Source organism: Semicossyphus pulcher, unplaced genomic scaffold (assembly GCF_022749685.1).
Source record: "Semicossyphus pulcher isolate SPU_LCO1_2020_fin unplaced genomic scaffold, fSemPul1.0.p SCAF_15, whole genome shotgun sequence".
Taxonomy (NCBI): Eukaryota; Metazoa; Chordata; class Actinopteri; order Labriformes; family Labridae; genus Semicossyphus; species Semicossyphus pulcher.
In genome coordinates this window covers 18,026,633-18,040,876 of record NW_027211659.1, presented here as the reverse complement: position 1 = coordinate 18,040,876, position 14,244 = coordinate 18,026,633, and the positions used below count along the sequence as shown (strand labels likewise).

Here is a 14,244-nt window from a genome sequence, read left to right as displayed (position 1 = left end):
ATGGTATATGGTTCTTTAATTGACTCTAACTGTGTATAATAAGCGAGTAAGACAGAAACATTAAGAGCAAGGTGAACACACAACATAAAATAAGCACCAAAAAAAAAGGCTTTAAAAAAATGACAGTAACTTGCAAATTCAGAACAATGTATCTGCTTGTATGAAATAGGTCCTTAAAATATTATTGCTTTATCAATAAATGTAATCTACACAAACTAATAATTCACTCTGAACATTTTCTGGAGCTTTCCCACAATACCATTTTGTTTCAGTTGTACACATGTGCATGTACATCAGCACAGACACACTACTGTGCAGACGTGGACACTTAGATATTGCACTATTCTCATGACCCACAGCAAACCTGTGTAGATGTCGTCTCATATTCTATGTCTTCTGCAATCTCTCATGCTTTTTGCCTGGAAGTTCCTCTGAACAGTGTAGCAGCACTTAAATGAAAATGGTTGTTGAAGTTGTAGTTTCACAGTAATGATAAAAGAAACAACACAAGAATGCATATGGTATGCTTGACACAGCTGATTGACAGTCAACCTCTTTGTTCTAGGCAAGGGATCTTAAAAAGGAAGGAGGCACCATGTCATCAGCATAAAACAAACTTGTGGAGTCACTTGGTAGCCACAACCAATTTCTGTGGATTTGGCTTCCAGTGTGGCAGTAGCAAGTTTCCTGAAGAATGTTGATGCCTCTCTGATTATTCCTTCTTCTCCAAACTCCTTGGTTCCAGTTTTCTTTGTGCCTTTGTTGCCTAGTTTTCGTGAAAAGAATCTGGACTGGATGCCCCATCATCACTGAGGATCTCATTGTTGGTGAATGTCCCAGCTAGTGACGCACCCAGGGTCTGGTTGACGGGCGCCATCTCTGAAAGAATGATGTTATCATGGTTGCCCACTAGAGTGGTTTTGTCCATTATTTCCTTGCTATGCTTGGACACCACGGCATCCAGGAAGTCATACTTGTGTGACAACATGCCGCTTTCAAATAGGTACTTTGTCAGGTAAGAAAAGGACACATTTGCCAAGAAGGATGCCAGCATGGACACAGATTTGAAAGGGAACCTCTGCTGGACAAACTGCTCCACATCCCCAGTGAGGTGGTGGATCCTCTCCTGGGTCACCCAACCAGGAAAGTAGATGAAGGGAGGAAGTTTGAGGTAGGGCTCTCCCCCACCAATGCGCAGCAATAGACCAAAGATATAGCCAGCCACAGAGCCGTAGGTGTTGGTGCCCTTGACGAATAAAACACTGAGAAGTTGGGGGAAGATGATGACGTAGACCAAGTCGGAGCTCAGGTACCACAGGCCATACACCGATCCTGTTAGTAACGCCATAGCAGTGGCAAGTGCTCCAAATACAAAGATTGTGAAGCGCATCACCCAAACAATCTCACTATCTGAGGCCTGGAGGAAAGAAGAAAGAGACAACAGAGTGAAACCAGCTGATGTTTAGCAGGTGTAATGTTCACCATTGTCACCGTCTTAGTTTAGCATGTTAGCATGCTAAAATTTGCTAAATAGCATTAAACACAGGTTACAGTTGATGGGAATGTTATTAATTCTGTAGATATTGTGTAATTACATTAGAAAATGCTGACCCAATGATGGGGGCAGGGGGAAAAACTTACTTAAAAGCTATTCTATCACATTGCTAGAAAAAAGAAGCTGTTGGTGACACTAGAGCAAATTAGAGTTGAGATTAATGACTCTCTTTTGACCATAAATGTCTGTCTGTCTTTGACTGATGCTTGCAACACCTGGCTAAAACTGTGCAGATGTGTTAGTAATATTGTTGGCACTCTTACCGACTGCCGAAAGGCGAGCTGATAGATGTTCCTAGCAAACATGGAGCTGGCTGAGAGAATGGAAGAGTCTGCTGATGACATGACAGCAGCTGACACCGCCCCCAGACCAAAGAAGGAGATATAGGGCGGGCAGAGGTGCTGGAGCACTATGGGAAGGATCATGTCCGATTCATCCTTATCCTTAGGGGCGAGGGAGCCATAAGTAGTCTGGTTCCAGTCTGTAAGACAAAATGGGGAATAAGAGAAAAGATGAGGGAAAGAGAGAAGTGTTTATATTAATGCTTAAGAACCTCTTAAGAAATTCTCTTCATCTAAGTATCAGGATTATCTGTGTGCCAAATATAAAAGTACCAGTAAGCCTGAATTATGAAACTGAATTTAAAAAGCAAACAGGCAACTTTTGGAATGTTAAGTGGACTGATTACTACATTACAATTTTTGTACTAATCCCTCAGCTTGTCAGAAAGCGCCCTGTAGTTGCACCTGTTTTAGTTGCTGAGAAACAAAAAAGCTTCACATGTCTGTATGCTGAAATCCAGCAGAGATTATCAATATGATGCTGTGCTGTTAGCCAAAATACAGAGAAAAAGCAACAGTTGTAAAAGATTTATGATGATACTTGAAATGAAATGAAAATAGGAATATCCACTATGTTAACTATGGGTTGTACACTTGGTTGTGCCTCGCGACCCATTGGTCCTAATATGAAATATGAGCCAGCGTTTGAGAATACATTATGTAGTATAATTGCATTTTAATTATAAATTTGATTAATAATCACTTCATTATTAATGATAAATGTGTGGAACAAGTCATTTATTCTAATGAGACACTTTAAGCTGATTAAATGCAGAAGTTTGCAATGATTGAGATGCATTAGTTTCTGAAAGGAAACACTGGATAGTTAAATACTGGGAATTAAAAAGGTTAAAAGGTTTATTTAACACGGCTAAGCTAGCGGCTCAGTGAGGCTGCACAGGGCTGATTTAGCTAACAACAGTGAGAATGCTAAACGTTAACCATGTTCCCTGTGAGAGTTTAGATTGTTAGAATGATAACATGGACTGATAGGTGTATTGGTTCATGAACCAAGGTATTGGACAAATTGAGATTTGACCTAATGATGTCACTACATAAAAAAGAATTGTTAAGGGACCACCAAACATATTAGAATTCATCCCAGGGCAAAGGATGACTGTGTGCACCAGGTGTTATGGCGACCCATCCGATAAGTACGGAGATGGGAATCATCAAATTAGTTGGGATTCATCCTCTGGGAACCATGAAAGTCACTCTCTTGTTAAATTGAACTGAAACTAGCTCCATAGTGAACGTGTTCTCTGTACTCTACTGTTGTCCTGATCTTTCCATTCAGAGAGACAACATTTGAGCTTGCATCTCTTTCTCTCCAATAAACCGTATGACATCCTTTTATTTTTCCTGCCACTTGTTTCATCCTTCCCTTCACCCTCCAAAGTATACATACCCTCCCTCCTCTGGGTATTCCCAAGCAGCGGTTGATTTGTGCTGGTTCTACATGAAACAGCCTCAGCACAGATTAATTAGCTGCTCTTCAGATGTAATATTCACTAAATGGGCATGGTCTGATGGCTCTCTCCTCTGCCCGTCGTGGCAGGATCTGACTGATGTTGTTTACCCTCCAGATACTGTATGAATCTACATTTACACATCTGAAAAAAAGGCTGCCGGGGTGTAAACACGCCAGGAAGTCATTGTGTTCTCTTTGATCAGTTTCCTGTTTGAATAAAGGATCAGATTCCTGGATGTTTCCATTGTCTTGTGATGTTTCATTTACTGCTTAATCAATAAATGTGTCTGTGTGTATGCACATTATACATGTATCAGAGTCTCACGCATCTGTGTGTGTATATTTGTAACATCAGCTGCAAGAAGACCTAATTTTGTGTACAGTTTCAGTGTACATTTCTGAGGCGTTTGTAGGCATCCAATCCATTTGTAAATAACATTTAGTCTGGTTTTTAGTCTATTTGATTGTTACTGAATCAGTAATTGGCTTTTTTCCATTTATATCCTGAGGACAATAAAAATATATATATATATATATATATATTTGAATAGTGTTTTACACCACAAAGCTGGTTAACAAAGCAGATAAAAATGCAATGAAGTGTAAATAAATGGCAAGATATTATCTTTTCTATAGAATCAAATCTAACACTTATATCAGTATTTTTTAAGAAAAAGTAAAATTAGTCACCTGTTCTGAGTAACACATGTATTACTTAATTTAAGGACCAAAGTCAATTTCCAGTGATAGCCTTTTAATATTGTAAAATTAAAAGCGTCCACATAAGGATAATTAACTGGAAGTGCGTGCTGCAGTCAACAATATACTTTAAGGTTGAGCAATGACCCATGTGTGTTCATATTTACCAGTGGAGGCCCCTATAGCTCCTATGAGGACAGAGGGGACAGCCATGACCAAGCAGCCGAAAGCGGCGAGAAAGGAAAGGACCTGGGCGTAGGTAGCTGAAGAGGCAGAAAGAACCCGTTGAAAATAGACCTGCCATGGAATCCCCCCCAAAATCTAGAAACAGAAACACATCAGTAAATACACACACCAAACTAATCGATACAGTCAGCAAGACCAACACTAGCACAACTCTAAAACTTTAGAAATCTCTTCTGCAACTTTGTTTTTAGTCATACTTAACAGCACTGATTAATTCACTAAAGTCCTCTGCCTGAAAATCTCTGCCTGCATGTGTATAATCAAAAATATACAGTCTCCTGATGAGTCTTATGATAAATGATGGCCTACCAGCAAAAAGAAGTTGTCCGCCCAGAGCCATTTGTCCTCAGGCTCAATCTTCCCCAGCCAGGGTGACTGGTAGATTACCTCCTTGGCTGTGACACTGATGTCTGACACGGCAGGATTGGACAGAGCAAACGGCACGCTGATCCACTGATGGAGCGAAGGGTATCAGAATGTAAATAATATTGTGGATTTATAGATCCTTTTTTGCGTAATGAAAACACTTTAAATCACTAAAATCTGTTCAATCACCTAGAAAATTAATCAATTCCCTTTTTGAGCTGAAGATTACAGTACAGGTAATGGTTTTGGCCTTCAGTCTTTAAAGATAAGACTCTATTTAATCTATCCAGTGCTGGAATTTATTGTCAATAGTTCCTCTTTGGTTAGATGATGACTCACCAAGCCCAGAAAGATACAGAAGAGCTGGACCACATCTGTGTATGCGACAGAGTAGAGTCCCCCAACAAGTGTGTAGAAGATAGCAATCAGGGCTGATATCACCACCGACATGTTGATGTTTATGTCCACAATCACACTTAGTGTGGCACCTATGGGACCACACATTCAGATCATCAAATACAGTTAATTAATGTGAAGTGAAAAGTGCACTGAATGCAACAGTTAACTTAATGTAGTGCTGGTATTAACATTTAAGCAATCCTGTCTGTTCACAATCACTTACCCAGGGCTGATAAAATGGCTGCAGACCAGAAGATTTCTCCCATGAGAGCAGGAATGAACAGCAGCCCACCCATCCTTTTTCCATAGAGCTGCTGAAAGGGATCCAGCATGGTGACGTATCCACGGGAGCGCATGGGTTTGGCAAAGAAAAGGCCACCTGTACGATAGCAGACGCAAAATAAAGAAATAGCATCTGAAACCGCTGCAGAAGATGTTTTTAATAAATCCTGAATCCATGAAACTACAGAAAATTACTAACATTACACAAAGGTTGCATCTGCTGCTTAAGTGGAATAAAGTGACCCTTTTGTCTATGGTTGAAGCGTTTTAACTTTCCTGCTGATAATGAAATATATTTATTCACAATTGTATTTTTTACATATAACATAGTATCATATAAATTATTATCCAAGTTATTATTGTGTTATATCACTGGTATGTGCAGCATGATATGAGAATCACCACAAAACAATGATATAGAGCTGCCTCACTTTAGACGGTTCTATACACTTTACACACACATGCTTATTATATTATAGAGGAATTATGCAAAGACACTTACCTACTACCAGGCTGAGGGCATAACCAAAGGGGGCCTGAGCCCAGGCCAGGCCGTAGTCTGGCAGGTAAACATACTCTGCTGTCCCATTGATGTAGCCCCCACCCACCCAAGTGGCTGGAACCAGGAAATAACCAAACAAAAAGGAAAAAGTAAGATTTGTAGAAGAAAATGACTTTAATGGAAGAATATGTCATGTTGCAAATGTTGATCAAAATAACAATAACCTGAGAAATCATGTTTGTCTATCGGGTATGGAAAGGGATTCAACTGACCACAGCGTGTGAAAGAGCAAACTGAATCCGTTTCATGTTGGGGAAATAGATCATTTGGATGAAATGACCATGGATCTCTCTTTCATGTGATAATTGGGACTAAAAGCACATTTAAAGATGTTCGTCAACAATTATTGCATCTGTGAGTCTGTTTTGAAATGTGATGAATGCAGTCTTAAACATTTTCGGTCTTTAGTGTATATTTCTGGGCGCAGTGCTGTCCGTGCGTAAAGACGAATTTGGAGGGATTTTGTGCTTTTTCTGACACATGACACCTAAATGTCACTTAAGGGCGCACGGCCCATGTTGAAAACGAACAAACAAACTATAATTTCGAAGAGTCCCCGTGGTTAACCAACTCACCGGTCATTGTGAATCCACCAACGAACAATCCAATGTCCCTTCCCCCGACCATGATGGTCTCGCTTCGGTCTACGCCATCGCTAACCCCGGAGTTCTTGTTCTTCCACGCTGCCCAGATCCCCACAAACAGAATGAGGACATAGAAGAGCACGATAGCTACAAGACCCTCGGCGTGGATAGCCATCTTCCTTTCGTCCGCTTCCTCCCGCCGAAATCAGGTGCTAGTGCGCGCGGAGGACTGGAATCTCATGGAGAGAACTTTGAGGGAAAAGGGAAGAAACACAAATCTATGGACTGTGTTTGAGTTTAATTTGTAATAATATTTTTTACAGAAGTTTCATTCTGTCGCACTTTCTTAATCAGGTCTTTTAACACCACAGACAGACTGTAGTTACAGTGCGCATTACGCATGAAAGCATTACTGGAATGATATAAGGAAGGAACTATGATCAAATTTACCAAGGCTATCCAAACGTTTTATTTGAGGCTACCAAATTATCAAAAGCTAAACATTTGATTTGTACTCATTTTAAGGCGTTAAAGGACCCCACCATGCATTTTACAAACTGACAATCAGTGCTTTCTAGTTAGAGACTACAAAGTAATTCAAAATTCGACATTGCATGCTTTCTACGCGCCGATCATCTTTACACTTGTAGTCCCCCGTCACCAAAGTAAACACATCTTTAACAGATGTCAAGCTGATTCATTAAGAGAAAGATCTCACTTAAAATGTTCGTGAAATTCCAAAGAAAACAGCATCACGAGAATTTCAAAGAAATATTAAAAGCTGTACTTTCAAGTTGAATTTTCCTTGGCAGCTTCCACTCAACGATGTCAGATAGTGTGTGGCAGAGTCCGTGCATCCAACACATGCAACCAAGAATTTCCAAACTGCTTGTAGCCTACCTTTTACCGTATATTTTACGCAAAATAATAAAATATTAGAAAAACGTCCAGTTGGTGCAGGTTTGATATAAAAAAGAAATATGCCAGTGCATTTCCCCCTTTCGTTCAGTACTGCAACAACAACAATCGTATTTAAAGCTCGTAGGGTAAAAGCTATGAAGCATGGCCATATCTTACCGTGTCCAACTGACGCACATAGCAAAGGATGTGGGACAACCGGCACTCCATCATATGTCATGAATCATAAACATCCAAAACTAAAAATACAGTTCTGATCAGAAGAATTCATTAGTGATAAGTGTTGCCTTCGTTGTCCAGTTTTAAAGATATTTGAAGATGTTTTACGCGCGCACTGCTGCCATCCCTTCATCCAATTATTGTGTCAGTCTATTCACGCCATGTCTCTTTGTACTTTATTCTAAAAATGTTTTAAGACTGTTCTTTAATAATATGGTTTTACATTTTTCTACCGACTTCTTTTTTCCATGTTTGGCAGTCGTGCGTAAAAGTCCATTTATGCGTCCCAAACCTTTAAAAAACTGCGAACCGTTAACTAAAAAGCGACTTAAACAGATGCGTAAAGGTTTTGTGTCCAACCAAAGTGCTGCATCACTGGAATCAAACCTGTGTGTTTCAGCTCCCCATCGCGCTGACGCCATGGTTCCGGGATGCCAGTATTGCATCATTGATCTCTCTTTAAATCAACATCTGTCACTGTGGTCAAATGCAGTTACAGTCAGCCATCACATACTAGTTAAATAAGATACATTTTCAATCTTACCTTTCCTTTGGAGAAACTTAATAGAGGAGCAGGGTCTTTAAAAGATACTGAAAACCTGTCAAAATATTTTATTTAAAAATAACATTAAGGTACCACAAAGTAATCCTCTTGGATGACCAAACGCAATTCTCCTATGTTTTAAGTCACCAACGCTCTCCGGATGAGAGAGAGAGAAAGAAAGAGAGAGAGAGAGAGAGGGAGAGAGAGAGGGAGAGAGAGAGAGAGACCGAGGGAAGGAGGGTGGAGGTGGGTGGAAGGGTGGAGATGAATGGGAGTGGTGGGTTTATTGGGTGCTGTCAGAGTGGGTAGATTGTGGATGAATGTCTTCCAGGGCAGGACGAAAATAGCATCTAATAGAGAATGGCATGACGCACAACCTCTCCGGGAAAGCTTTCCAATATCATAATATCGTATTGGCAATGAATGAAACCTTTACTTTGCCAGGTTACATTTCAGGCCTGATTTACGATCCTGCGCAGGTCCCGCCTGCCCCACGATTAAAGCACCGCGTTTTTTCTGCAAACGCTGGCTGTATGGTGGTAATGTTCAGTGTGGAAGCCCCGCATATGATTCATTTTTCACTTTATGATCCGCATTACGCATACAACTCTGAGTTTTTGTCCATGTACATCAATCCATTCACAAGTTTCTTGTATTTAAACAACAAAACCTCCGTTTAGGCATAAATAGACGTTAACTACAAGACGGGAGCAATGGCGACTCAAATTACATGTTTTTGGTTATTCAAGTGTCTTACTCGAATCAAGTATAGTTCTATTTTAAAAGTCTACAACTGCATTTAAAGATTATAGAATCGTCGAAGTAATGTGTATTGTCTATGTGTAGTATCAAACCTTTAAGTGTTTTTCTTTAGATGCTACGTTTGTCCTAATATATACAGTTTAGAACATCAGTGGTGTTATCTTCAATTACGAGGCTACTAAATTCGCTTCTTCATTACTGTTATGTTGGTCCAAGTAGTAGGTTTTCTTGCAGCATTCAGACGCTGTCCATTGTGCTGAAATTAAAAACAAAGAGCACACACAGAAACATTCGACTTTTTAAAATAATTGACGAGAAATTTTACCTTACAACATCACCTCGGCTCAGTGTAGTCCATTAAAAAATAATCTGATCACACTCAACGAAGAGTTTAGTTTGTGGCCTGATTATTATTCGTCGTTTGCTTAGTGAAGCGTCTTTTCTGTCTCATTATACCTTAAAATGTCATAACCGTCATTATGTGTTTTTCATACCGTTTCCAATTAACAAGATTTGCATTACTGAATTTCAAACCAATTAAATTTCAAAACTAACTAATATATTTCATTGTGTGCTCCGCCATAAATATATATATATATTTACTCTTTAATGCAAAATAAGATACTGACTTGTCTGACTGCTGGAAAGTGCTTGTTGCAATTGTGACACGGCCTCTAATTGAGTGTGTCTGTGTTTGTGTGTGTTGCAGCCCTAATTGTAATGTTTTCTGACGAATAAGACTCAGAAAGAGGCCTACAGTTGAACATGTAGCTGTGGTCAGTCAGCCTGGAACGCCTCATAGGAAGTCACAAAACAATTTCGCATTCAGCATTCACAGATTGTATGTTTTTATTTTACATTTATGGCGTAGCTTACATAACAACTGCGTCTCTGTTAGTGGCATTCATAAATCGCAAATACAAAATCTGAAAGAAGTTCCAACATGAAGGCTTTGGGCTGCCTTATAAAAGACCTTTGTCGCCCTCCAGTGGCGCTCTTACGCTTTACAATCCTACTTAAAAAGTAAAGAATTCAGGGACATTATCTCCACGATACAGTCTGTACATTAAAAGTTCGACGAAGCTCCACTGCCAACTACGGTACTCAAAACTGCTGCAAGTGTTTAGCTGTTAATGACAAACAAAAGATTTTAGCTGGAAGAGTTCTACGATGCCGCCCCCTGACTTGCTAAAAGCAGAGGTTCTTGATGTATCACAGCAGCAGCAAAAGAACATATTTAAAAGTATTCAATTAAGGATGGCTCAGCAAACCAGACCAGAGAGTTAACATGAAATGGAATGCAGCCACCATTCATGTTTTTAATTACAGATATGTTGCTTTACCTGTCAAACATCTGCAATGAAATAGGCTTGTTAATAGCAGACATGTATTGATAATTTGTAATTGATTGTATTGATAAGTATGTATCTTTGCTTAAATTGTAAAAAAAACCAACTGATATTTATTTGTTTATATTTTCTTTTGCATAAAAATATTGAATACTGAAACAGAATATTATACATTTCGTTAAAAAACAAACAAACTATAACTGGTATATAACTTGCTTTCAGAAAATGTTAATCCTGACAAAAAAGGTTGGTTACAACAAAGAAATTACAAAACATTTGTTTATCCATTAACATGTACAGTATGTTACAGCACAGAGCGTGGACTCTGATCTAGTCTCCTCTGTGGCTATATGCAGTTAAATATTGCCACCTTGTGGCCACTCAGGTTCACAGCAGCAGGTCAACAGTTCCCTCTCACACAAACACAGTGTGGTGTAGAGTTTTGTTAGGCTCTCAGATCTGGTCATGTTTACTTTTGAGGAAAACCAGAGCAGTTTGTCAAAAAGCGATATTCTTTAAATGCATCATGAGATTTTTGGTAAAACATTTTGCAGCTACTGTGTTAGTGTTTCCTCCACCTTTAGACGTAGTTATTGAGCCGATAGCCACTGCTGGACTGGGAGCAAATTGAAGGAGCATGATTGTCCTTCAGGGCCTGGGGGGGCTTATAAGGTGGAGCAGGAGGATAAATGTTGTTAAAGGCAGGGGGACGTGATGATGGTTGATTCCTCTGCATATGGAGGGGCCTCGGTGACATGGCAGCACAGCTGCTCCAGCACAGCACCAGTCCTCCGCTCAGGCTGAGGCAGGCTGAGGCGTAGCCGAGATATACTGCCAGGCCGATCTCATACTTCATCCCGTTGGACAGGAAGGGGTTGTAGAATTCCATGATTATGTCATTGGTAGTCCAAGATACAGTGACCAGGCAGAGTAGGCCAGCACAGAGAAAACAAACCCCTCCGCTTAGTGCCAGCGGAGACTTGATCAACGAGCCACGAGCAAAGCGGGTACACTTCATCCCCATCGCAGCAACCAGAGAAGCCAGGACTGAAGTGACACAGGACAGCACCATGAGCGCCCGGGCAGCCTAATGTGGGGGATCCACTGGTTAATAACTAAATAAGAAAACAAATGTGCCCAGAATGCTGGGAATGTTTTAAAGTGTTAGCACTCAGATTAAAATGATAGTTTATAACTTTCACAGAGTGGTGACAACTGTGGCCACAAGTGACATTTATGGAAAAATTATGATGTTTATATGCAGTTTAACAGTAGCACCTGACGGCAAGACTCATACGGTCAACACACTGACAAGGCAATGTTGAGTTTGCTGGCATATGCAAACACTAGTCACAGTGATTTTTTTGTGACTTGGTCTTAACAGAGGAAACCTGAGTGTACTCTCCTGCGCTGAGCAAGTGTGCATTTATGAAATTTAAGGTTTTGTTTGTAAGTGGTTAAAAGCTTATGTAGTGTAGTACCTGCAGGTCTTGTGGCAGTGCCAGAAGAGATGTGTACACCTCACATTGATAAATGCCAGTGCTGTGCCAAACACACTCCATCCACAGGCCTTTCATGTATGCTGTGGCTGTGATGATGTTGGAGCCCACATAGGCAGAGCTGCGCCACTGGGGGAGAAGAGTCGCGACTAACGTTCCACCAAACCCCATCAGGCCCAAGAAGAAGCCGAGGAGTTGAACTGCCATGCTGGCCATGATTTCTTCTCTCCGACAGATGCTCAATCTGCAAAGAAACAAAGATTACAGTTAAAATAACTTCTGATAAGTAAACACAATTAAAGGCAAAACAAATGTATTTGGATATGTCTAATATGCAAATGTCACTCATAAATAAGTAAGCTCATAAATATATCTTCTATATATAATCTATCTATATATAACAAGAAAAAATGCAAATCAAAAAATAGGAAAAACATATTGCCACATACAAAAGAAACTCGTTGACAACAAAGCTACAGTCCCCCAGGCTGATGATGTGGCTGGATTCCTCCTGTTGTCAGCATGGTCCCCTGCAGTACAATAAATTCCACTGAGTTTACATCCAGTCACAGAGTCTGAGCCATTCCTCAAGTGTCTCCAGAGTGCAGGCAGAAATAGCTGTGGAAACTTTCAGTATTCTGGCATCAGTCTCCTGTGAGTGGCAGGTGACTGCATCTGTAACTAATGAGAGCAGTGTTCAGCTCCACCTGTTTAACGCTCTCCTCTGGAGGGCAAAGCACAGCAGTCTATTTGTTGAGCTCCCCAACACCCCTCAGGAAAGGAGAGGGAGGAAATTAAACATTTACAGAAACCAGCCAAGCTGAGAATGCTGTTATAAACCACTAACTTTGAACATTTTTCACAGCTCTGCAGGGTATTTTAAAATGAGGGACTGAATGGCCTGATGACAGAGCATTTCTATCTGATGGGCCCAGGGACAATAAGTAATAGTAGACTTATGTTATAATAACTGGCCAAATTATATTATGCCTGTTATATTATCTCTGTTAGATCACCTGGCACTCGCTTCTACATTTACAGGAAGAAAATTCCATGACTGCCCAGGAAGCTCTAGGCCACACTTAAAAACACCTGCCCTTCCAGTAAGATCATACGAATCTCACGGGTAGTTAAGCATTTGCTTTTGTTCCTTATCAAAATGTAGTGCAAGTGAAAAAAATTCCTGAATAATGAGCAATCAGCTTTTCCAACAATGATTGCCTAAGTGTCACTTCAATGACAACGATAAAAAAAGGTTTAGTTTACTAGTGAATAATCAAAAGTGAAATAGCCTGTTTTGACAGCAAACACAAGCATTTTAAATCAAAGAAACTATACTGTCAAGATCCGTTGTTTAGACTTCCTCATACACAGAGGCTATTTATAAAGCCTGACTATTGTTCAGTGTTAGATCCGGCACTGTTGGGGCCCTTTTTAAATAGCAAAGATACAAGCCTCATTGTGTGGACCTAATGATTGACTACACGGAAGGCATAACAAGTAAGCAGCAGGAACAAAGCAATGTTGTTCACATTGGTTTACCCACAAATTGGCCTTCTCAGCAGCAAAACCAATTCAATATTCAGAACGTTTTTCCAATTGCCACATGTTTAACGTATAAAAAGGTGTACATGAGATCCTCTTCAACCTTTCAACTTTTCATTCTTAGTAAAAAATCTGAAGACTTACCAACAAGGTTTTGAAAGGACTACAGAGCCATGCTCACCAGCACAGTCACAGGTATCAGACGGTGTACTTCCAGATAAATAGGGCAATTGGTTTTGATCCAAGTGGACCTGCTCCTTCTGTTCCTGCTGTCTGAACAGACAAGCAAAGTGCTGCGGGATTGTCAGACTTGTCACTGGCCAGTGTAAGATATCATCATCGTCAGCAGCATCATCCCAATCCCTGTCATCATGTCAGGGATGACATGAGAGACAGTCCCGTTGCTGGCTTGTTGCTGCAGACAGATAAACAGGACCGACGCAGACTCTGGACCCAGAGGCAGAGCAGTGTTGCCATGCAGAGACAAACAGAAGAGATCTTGTCCTCACTGGCTGTGCTGTTTTTGCCTTAATAATTCAGCTCTCTACCACCACATGTGTTTGACTGATCTGATTAATAACGGGCAATATAATTAAAAGAATGAATGAAAACAAAAACAATTACTTATCTAAGTATGAAGTTATAAACGGAAATTATCAACAGCCATAAGGACTCAGTAATCAGGAATTTAAACTTTTTAATTTAAACACTGCAAAGTTGACGGCCAAACTACTTGATAGTAACGTGGTACTTTATGTGTTTATGATGAGTGTGTGGTACGTACTGTGCTGTAAACCTGGTGGTCTATGGGTTCCTCTGAGGTCCATCGTCTTCCTTTGCAGTTCGTCTCTCCCACTCTCTTTGTGTCCCATGTGTCACCTACTGTGATATACTGTTGCTGTA

At 40.3% G+C, this 14,244-nt stretch overlaps 2 protein-coding genes across 2 annotated transcripts; both read right to left on the bottom strand.

Moving 5' to 3' along the window:
• Positions 1–766: 766 nt before the first annotated feature.
• On the bottom strand, positions 767–6,680 carry LOC138592673 (high-affinity choline transporter 1-like). Its single transcript, XM_069663517.1, has 8 exons — positions 6,497–6,680; positions 5,862–5,975; positions 5,301–5,456; positions 5,018–5,166; positions 4,622–4,765; positions 4,234–4,387; positions 1,819–2,036; positions 767–1,417 (listed from the first exon to the last, which is right to left on the bottom strand). The coding sequence occupies exons 1-8, from the start codon at positions 6,678–6,680 to the stop codon at positions 767–769; spliced, it is 1,770 nt and encodes a 589-aa protein (XP_069519618.1).
• Positions 6,681–10,877: 4,197 nt separating this feature from the next.
• On the bottom strand, positions 10,878–12,012 carry LOC138592707 (claudin-14-like). The gene is made up of 2 exons (XM_069663566.1): positions 11,779–12,012; positions 10,878–11,384 (listed from the first exon to the last, which is right to left on the bottom strand). The coding sequence occupies exons 1-2, from the start codon at positions 12,010–12,012 to the stop codon at positions 10,878–10,880; spliced, it is 741 nt and encodes a 246-aa protein (XP_069519667.1).
• Between the last annotated feature and the right edge of the window lie 2,232 nt (positions 12,013–14,244).

Excerpts from the sequence above, each read along its gene's own strand:
- LOC138592707 (XM_069663566.1), bottom strand. The coding sequence starts at position 12,012 with ATGGCCAGCATGGCAGTTCAACTCCTCGGCTTCTTCTTGGGCCTGATG. Across the intron at positions 11,385-11,778 it reads CACTGCCACAAGACCTGCAG|GCTGCCCGGGCGCTCATGGT; the intron begins GTACTACACTAC and ends CCCCCACATTAG.
- LOC138592673 (XM_069663517.1), bottom strand. The coding sequence starts at position 6,680 with ATGGCTATCCACGCCGAGGGTCTTGTAGCTATCGTGCTCTTCTATGTC. Across the intron at positions 5,457-5,861 it reads TGCCCTCAGCCTGGTAGTAG|GTGGCCTTTTCTTTGCCAAA; the intron begins GTAAGTGTCTTT and ends GCTATCGTACAG. Across the intron at positions 1,418-1,818 it reads AGCTCGCCTTTCGGCAGTCG|GCCTCAGATAGTGAGATTGT; the intron begins GTAAGAGTGCCA and ends TCTTTCCTCCAG.